Source organism: Homarus americanus, unplaced genomic scaffold, assembly GCF_018991925.1.
Source record: "Homarus americanus isolate GMGI-L3 unplaced genomic scaffold, GMGI_Hamer_2.0 scaffold21314, whole genome shotgun sequence".
NCBI lineage: Eukaryota > Metazoa > Arthropoda > Malacostraca > Decapoda > Nephropidae > Homarus > Homarus americanus.
In genome coordinates this window covers 536,379-545,463 of record NW_024720811.1, presented here as the reverse complement: position 1 = coordinate 545,463, position 9,085 = coordinate 536,379, and the positions used below count along the sequence as shown (strand labels likewise).

General features: G+C 42.4%; 1 protein-coding gene across 1 annotated transcript; it reads left to right on the top strand.

Annotated features, from left to right (window-relative positions):
- The first annotated feature begins 626 nt into the window (after nt 1–626).
- On the top strand, nt 627–8,421 carry LOC121861191 (glutamate receptor ionotropic, delta-1-like). The gene is made up of 7 exons (XM_042358775.1): nt 627–1,224; nt 1,428–1,919; nt 2,671–2,818; nt 4,123–4,306; nt 5,193–5,380; nt 5,906–6,305; nt 7,590–8,421. Exons 1-7 carry the CDS (start codon nt 762–764, stop codon nt 7,740–7,742), a joined length of 2,028 nt encoding a protein of 675 aa, XP_042214709.1. The 5' UTR covers nt 627–761; the 3' UTR covers nt 7,743–8,421.
- Nucleotides 8,422–9,085: the final 664 nt, after the last annotated feature.

Sequence of the window (9,085 nt, the reverse complement as noted above, 5' to 3'; positions counted from 1 at the left end):
GCTATATACAGTACATACTATTTCTATACATTCTATATGTATATGGTCAAAAAAAGGTCTTATTAAGTTTATCCCAACAAGCAGACAGTGATAATTTTATTCCAATTCGGGTTGACTACTTCCAATGCATCAACTCCAGTTCATCCTCTACTGATGTGACTAACGGATGCTTTTCGCGAGAAGGATGTTTTTCTGAGTGTACCTTAACATAATCAGTGACCAATTCTTATTTCCAAAAAGTGTAAATACTGAAATTGGGGATACGAGACGGCATGGTGGCGGCGTTACGGACCGAGGTCATTGTGGTCACCCTTATCTAACTAACAGATAATAATTAAACATATAGGAATAAAAGTATTTTAATATTTCTATCAGTTGTCATTTATTTCTACTGAACAAGAAGAAATGATGATAGAGCAAGTTAAATCGAGCACTGAAGTCAAATTTAGGTGAACATTAAAATGGTAAAAGCAATGTTCAATTTTCATAATAGGTGATTACCAAACTTTTTAGAAACTCTTGAAACAATGAGAGAGGTACAATCAAGGATGATAACTAAGGATATAATAAATTTATAAATATTTAAGCGTTAGAACGGTTACGAAACAGAACGATCTATGAATACTGACAAATACCTAACATTGAAAATAGAACATCAAAGTGAAATAAAATAGTTGTTATGACTATATTACTTACTAATGTTCTTTCGTACGACTTTTCAGGGAGATCTGAAGTACTGGAGTGAACTTTGAGATAAAAAAATGTGGTTGGTGACGCTGCTGTTTGTGGTGTTAACAGTGGACGCCCAGCTTTCCTTGTACTCACGCCTTGCCTTCACCCAATCCCATGACCATCTCCCTCGTACTCTCATCAATGGTAACGTGCTGGGTGATGTTGGAGGTGCCTATAAGCTTCAACATGCTCTAGTTACGGTCTTTCAGGAGGTTTTGGAAGGACCGTTGTCAGGCAAGATGATCTCTCTTCTTGTGGCTCAAGATGTGGAAGTCGATATCAATATTTATGAATTCTTAGGTGGGATGTCCACGCCGGTCCTCCTTATACGGACTTCTGTTAGTAGGCCACGCGACAACAGCTCCCTGGAAACTGGTAACCAACACGACCTTCAACAGGTAGACCAGCTGTACGAGCAGGAAGGAATCGACCAAGCTCAACAGGACAACTCACCGCGTGGCGAGCACATCAACCACCAGCTGTTATCCTACAGTAAGTAAGAGTTATTGTGCCCGTTTTAACACTAAACTGTAAACAACATTCTTAGTGAAGTACTGTTTAGTTGTAATCAACGATATTACTAGAGGAAATATTACTACCTTGTACAGGATTTCTGATAAGATGCTCTTCGACTATTCCTGTCAGCAGGAGGAGAGAGAATGAGAGGCAGCCAACTTAACATTATTGGTCTACAGGTGTGATGGTGGTAGTGGTAGGTAGAGAGGTCCCCTGGCAACTGGTCTCACCCCCTGGATGGTGGTCACCCTCGGCTGTGTTAGTGTTGAGCGTTCACACAAATTGCCAGGCCGCCTCCTTCCTCCAGACACCACTCCTGCAGAAAACCTCGCGAGTGGCACTCCTCTGTCCTAAACACCGCCACGACCACACTCTTGGCCAACCACCTGTTACCTTCACCGTCTACAGCTGGTGCCCGTACCACCCAGAGAGACAGCTGGTGGTAGTGGGAAGGTGGAATCTCACCAAGTTTTCCAGGTGGGGTGAGTTGTTCCAAGACAGGTTCGCATCGTTGTATGGCGCTACACTACACGTCTCCAGCCACGAGGAAGACATGCCTTACGTCTTCAAGAACCCCGACGACACCTTCGACGGTGTGGGGAAGCGGATGACGGAAGCCATCGGGGAATGGATGAACTTCAGCATCACCCTGACCCGCCAACCCAGCGACAGTGAGAAATTTAATACTTAGCATTCTTGATCTGTGACGAAGCTGCCTGTGTTGTCATGCTACAGTACTACCGTCACCTCACCAACAGTGTCGCCACCCCTCACAACCTTAAGGTCATTCAGGCCACTCTCTCCAAAGTCACCTCAAACTCGGTAAAATCCACTAAAATAATTTCAAACTTCGCTCAGATTAATTGATGTCCTAAACTACTTAGATTCCCTATAATTAACCCCCAAAGTTGCTAAAATTATCCTGAAATTAACATGTTTAGCAACTCCTCAAAATTGACAACACTGATCAATGTGACAGCGGAATGCATTCCACATTAAACTTCCACTAACTTTAGCGGCTTTTATCACTTCTATCTCACTACTTCACGACGAATAAAAATTCCGTAAACCTCTTTTGGGGGCAAGAATATCTCAACTAAATAAAACCGTTTGGCGTTAGCCATAATAAAATACCTCTCCCCTCTAAAGGGTTCAAATGAATTTCTACTCTTCACCCTTGTCCACTGTCTGTAGTCTCTATTTCTGCCTGTCTCAGTATCTTTCTTTATGTCTTCCTTTCTGTCTCACTATTGTGTCTTTATCACCTTTCTGTCTCTATGTTTCTATAATATAACAGTAGAAACTTGTAACTTTAAATGCCCCGTGAATTACAAAACTCTGCATACAAAATCTCGTGTGTGGACAACTGATGAACGTGTCTCACATGGAGTAAGCAACGTGCGTTAAAGGTGTTATTAACAGATCGGTGGGGGGAGCTGGTGAACGGTTCGTGGGTGGGGATGCTGGGCCACGTGTGGAGGGGAGAGAAGGACCTCACCATCAACTACTTAACCATCACAGAGGAACGCAACAAATATTTCGACTTCTCCTTCCCATACCACAACGAAGGGTAAGTTACCTATAGTCTATCACACAATGTTCTATTATTTATGTACATTTTCTAATATGACCTAACTTAACCTCGCGGTTGTGGGTCTGAGGCAGGACGGGGATATCGGGGTCGGTAGGACACAGTGCGTGGGTCCGGGGCAGGATCAGCAGCAGACTTGGAGGAATAGAGCTGCTCGAGGGTGTCCATCCTGCGGTGTAGAGACTGTAGCAGGTCCCTCATGTCTTGTTTGTCTGGTGGAATGCTACTTCTCTGAGGAGCGTTGATCTGGTTGACGAGACCGGAGCTAAGTGGTGGTGTGGCCACCGAGTTGTTTGCGGCAGCATGGCGCACAGCAGTGTATTCGAGGCATATTCTGTCTGCCGTGGCTGCGTAGGTCGCCGAGGTAGTAGAGTAGTCCAATGCCGAGAGGGCGAGGCGAACTTCTGCGGGGAGCTTCTGAGTGTGAAGCTGGCGCAGGATAGTGTCAGGAAGCCTGTCTGTGTTGCGGGAGTTCAGTCTCTGCATCTCGTCCCAGAGACGTGCAGGTGTTGAGTTGCTGAGGGAGAGACCGGATAGGTCTTGCAGGAGACTGCCTCGGGCCGCTGGTATCGCCTCTTGAGAGCGTCTCGTAGAGCTGTGAATTTGTTGTCATCTGGGGGCTTAGTGATGACTTCTGAGATTTGTATGGCGACTTCTATGGGCAGGGAGCAGACCAGCGCGACGTACTTCTGTTCGTCTGTAGCTGTAGAGCCGATGAGAGCTGCCTCCATGTGGATTAGCCAGTCTTCAATGTTGTGATTGAAGACTGGAAGAGTGATCCGTTTCTCATCCATCCTGTGTGAGTGCGTTACTCCGGGGTCACTATTGTGGATTTAACGTGATATATATATATATATATATATATATATATATATATATATATATATATATATATATATATATATATATATATATATATATATATATTATATATTATACACAATGCAGTGCTAGGGAGTTGCTGTGTGGTGAGGAGCTTGTTGAGTGGAGGTCTTGTCTGTTTGAGAGCGCTGAGTTGAATGTTCTTCATGGCGAGGTTGGGGGTATATACAGTATACGAGTCCGCCGGAAGTGAACATCGCTGCTGGCCGACCACCAAGCAGTCAGACAGCTAGGTTTCGCTGAGAAACTCGCCGCGGGATCGGCTGGTCAGCGACAGTTGGTGGGGAAAGTATCCACTACATAACCTAATCTCGTCCCTCTAAATAAGCCGGGGTGGAGATTCTGCAGGTGATCCGATAAAGTTTTTGGTAAATTTCTCAGGTGTTGTGATAATTTTTCAGGTATGGATACAGCATCGCCATCCCGCCACCACTACCTCGCTGGAGGAGTCTCGTCTACTCCTTCACAGCACTCGTGTGGGCGGTGATGGGCGGCGTGCTGGTGTTGGTGGCGCTCGTCTTCTGTGCCCTCACCCACCTACATAACCCACTCTCCTTCAGCCAGTGTTTCAGCAGTATCTTACAGGTATGGAGGAGAGTCATTTCTGGCAACATTTTCGAATCATCTGAAGAATATCCGCTTGGGTGGATCTTCTTCGGGTGATCCATATGTTCTAGTCATGAATAACTGTGAAGGTTAACAAGTTGGTCCGTTGTACCGCCCGCTGGCGTTCTATTCATCACAGTTCTCTAATATTTACGCTCTGACTTTCGCTATCAGCAACTTTCGGAGCTTCTACTACTTGTAACTAATTTATGCTCTTGATGTTTACCATTTTTTTTGGTAATACATTCGGGCTGGATAATGTACTACTTTAGTGATGTAATATATTTTCTAATGTTCGTATTTAATCTTCTAAGAGATAATTTCTGAACATTTACTCAAAGTTGCTTTGTGGTCTCCAGCTCGAATTCCTTTTGTTTACAATATCGAAATGGTTAGCCTAGTGTGTCCGAGTGACATCTTTTTCTATCTCTTTTATATTTGAGAATATATAAACTAAGTTTAGACAATATGTGTACGTGAAATATGCTGGAGGAACCAGTTGTGTGGTGTGTTGGTCTCTAACACCTGCACACATTCACAATAACGTGGTCAAAACCCACATTAAAAAACAAAAACTTATGGGTCACCATATGATTAAACTCCCCAAGTCTAACCCACAGGTAGCAATAGGGACTTAAGATGTTAGATCTGTGAAGTTGTGACGCTCACTAAAATTTAACACAGTGAGTAAGATTACAGTACACGACTCTCCCGTACTGTATTAAATAACTATAAGATCTAACCTCTTCAAATATAATAGAAAAAATTTATATTAAAAGAGATCAACTGCAGAGATCCAGTAATATTATCCACGTGAATAAAATCCAACAGACCGACCTAAGAGTTAGTTTCTGGGGCACCACAGAGCTTGATGAACCAGGGGATGAGTCAGGTGCCGCAGGAGTGGTCGCTGAGAATGTTCCTGGGTGGCTGGTGGATCACCGCCTACGTCCTCGTCATCTCCTACACGTGTAACCTGATCGCCGTGCTCACCGTGCCCGTCTACCCCACCAGGATCACCACCATACAGCAGCTGGCTCACACTTACTACAGGTTACATGATACTCACGCTGAATCTGATGCTGCTGTAGTGTCATGGTTATTGATTGCAGGTTGTCTCAGAAGTTGCCTACCGTAGGAAAGCTATTGTTTTTGTTTTTACAGGTGAAGTAATAATAATAAATCAACGTAGGTGACAGAAATCAAAGCTAGAGGGAAAATACCACACAATTGTTGATACTATGTGACTACGACACTTTATCTCTCTTTCGTAGCTAGATGAGACGCTCTTCTTTAATTCTTCAGTTGTTCTTAGACAACCTTGATACACGACAGATCTCAGGTGACTCCAGAGTAAGAAATAGAGATTTGTTATGGTTCCATTACCTGAAAAAAGATAACATTAATTTTCCTATGGTGCGCGACTTACGAGACACCCTGGACAAGAGCCAGGGTTCTACAGTGTCCAGAATTATGATTTTCAGTAAAAAATTCCACATATGTGAAAGTTCTCCGGCAATGATAAATCTCAGGTGACCTAACAGAGAAGGATCCAGCTTCCACTTGTTTACACTCCAGGAGCTGCATGTTGGACTATGGAGAGTTCGTGCCCGAGGCGCTGGCCACCTCTACACACCCGGCACTGTCAGCCTTGGGGGCCAAGCTGGACCTGATGCCTGTTGATGGGACGAGGGAGTTCGGGGGCCAGGAGGGCTGTGTGGGCCTGGTCCTTGAGGGAACTCACGCCCACGTAGAGAGCTTTTCATTCCTTAAGTTGCTGTACTTCCTCCTGGGCCACAAGGATGTGGTGTACTTTGTGAAGGAGCAGATCTACCAGGCCAACCTGGCCTTCTTCTTCAGGAGGAACACCCCATGGAAGTACAAGTTTGACCAGGGAATACAGTCACTCGTAGAGTCTGGCTTGGTGCACAAGTGGTATGATGACATCATGAGCGACATTAAGAAAATCACTACCACAGTAAGTAAATATAAACCTTTTATGTACATTTATTGTACAGTGTGGAATTATAAAACCAATTTCTAATGAGTAACATTTTATATATTTTAAGTAATTCTAGAAGGTATAGCCATTATTCTTTACTATCACGGTTACTTGCAGTTTTATCTTAGTTCCAGTAACTGTAGGTGTAATTTCCAGCTCCCACGATTTGCGGATCGTGTTCTGGGGTAATGGTTAGCCAGTGTAGTTGGCGAGTTGTCCGGTCTTCTCGGATTATTCCTTGACACTGGGTCATACAGCTCGTTAACCTAGGGTTTGGTTGTTGTGTTGGCGACAGCTTCTACACCTTAAACTAATTAACGCCTTGGTGGCCTTGCGGTCGGCCTTCCTCATTACACAAGGGACAGCCATTATATATATATATATATATATATATATATATATATATATATATATATATATATATATATATATATATATATATATATATATATATATATATATATATATATATATATATATATATATATATCTTGATAAATCACACGGAAAAGGGAAACAACGGAGCACCTTAGCTTTCGTCTTTATTCAAGACATCTTCAGAGGCAACTGGACTACATGGACAGAGAGAGGCTTAAATATACAGGGTTGATTGATTAATACGTTTATTGAGATACAAAAAAAACATTAATACATCTCAAAGGGATGAAGTGACATAAGTCATCCTCACCCCAGTCCAGGAATGTCCCTCTCAGGACTCACATAAATCCCTAATATTTCATATAATTAGTTATAATACATAGTTATATTCTAGATGCAAAATTTCTATATTTCTTTAATATTTCATCTATTTTCCCATTTCCAAACATCCACTCTATTTGCATGGGGACCTTAAAAACATGAGGTCAGGTCATAATGATGTCATCCACTAATCCCCACACCAACACACACGTAGAGGAGCTTAAGAGAAGGGGGTGACGTGACTAGTCAGCTCAGGTCAAAAATAAGGGACCCACAAAATAACTATCATACATCTAGATCAAAGGTTTTCAAAGCATATTTAACCATATATATATATATGGTATTAAAATCAGGATAAAAATTAATTGAAATTGTTTGTGATTTCGATAATTATTAATATCGATCACGTTAGACAGTGACTAGCCAAAAGTTCCCCAGTCCAACTAGCATCAAGACCAAACCTCATCATAAAGTTTAGCAGTCCAACCCTAGGGTTAGATCATGTTAGAACGGTAACATTTCACGTGCAACTAAATCAACAACTTAATCTTTCGATTTGAGTCAGAGGAAGACAGCGGGCCGTCAGAACAACCTCTCTCCCTGGGTCACCTCCAAGGCCCCTTCCTACTACACCTGGTTGGTTTGCTGTCATCACTCACCGTCTTCCTCGTGGAGTACTGTACCTTCAACCAGGCGGGCGCCAGTACTCAGTAGGGCCGGGGACCAAGACCTGCACCGTGCTACCGTCCCTACCCTGTCTGTCCTCGCCATTTACTTTTACTTCTACTTTTATCCTCTTCACCATTGATGACTGAGAGGCTCTTGCACCTGTCAAGGTGACTGGTTAACTGACAGCAGACATGACGAAATACTTAAACCTAACTTAAGTTCTGACCTAAACCTCACCTAAACTAACCAAACCTCACTTAAGTTAGCTAATCAAACATAACTTATAACTTAATCATACAGATGGTTGATTTGGTTTGGTTTACTCAGGTTTGGTTAGTTATATTTCCCTGAGAATTATGACGTCATAAAATCCAACCACTCGCTGCTTGGCTGACGATCGTTCACGAGCATGTTGTATGACATACTGACGACACAATTTGAACCATTTTTTATGTTCATTAACTTCCGATTATGGTATATAGACTAGGCCATACTGTAGTGTAGCCTAAGTTGATTATATAGCACACCTTAACCGCTCAGCACTGGCGGACTCAGGATTTCTCAATGGCGAAGGAACACCAAATAATATATTTTCCCATGTAGGGGTCGCGGCCTCTCCAGACAACATGGCAGAACTGTATGCACACACACACACACACACACACACTTGTAATAAGCTGCAATTGCTGGACTACTTTCAGTTTATAATAAACATTCGCAAATCCATTTTATTTTATTGACCAATGCATTAAAAAATCAATCAACCATGACAAAATGTCTCGGCCTAATATACACTCTGGAGTGTCTGCAATCACCACCTTGTAGGCCACTACTAACAACTGGGCCAACACAACACAAACTGAACTGACTGGAATTTACTTAGCCACAGACTACCTTAAAGAAAATAGGGGTGGGGTAATATTCTGTGAATCTCAAAGTGTTTTGAAATCAATGAACAGCCCGTCAGGCTCTATGTCTAAAGTTGTATGTGATATTAAAAGGAATGTGATAACTGCCAATGAGAACAACTTTCGTGTCGAATTTGTGTGGATTCCGTCCCATGTTGGAATCAGGTGTCATGACCGTGCTGATAGACTGGCCAATGAGGCATGTAAGAAAGAAAATGTTGACCGTGACCGTGACCTGTCCAATGCTGTAATTAAAAACATTCAAGTCAGAATCATGAGTAAATAAACAATGGGTGTTCATAAGAGATGACTGTTCAATTACATAAGAAAATGGAAAGAAGTATTCTGTATTTGGCATGTTTTTATGAGTGGCTGGCGGACGTAAGAAGTTTAAATATCAATACTATTTATGTATTGCCAAAGTTATATTAGTATCATTTATGACAGTATAATACATTACAATATTTAAACTCTTAAACA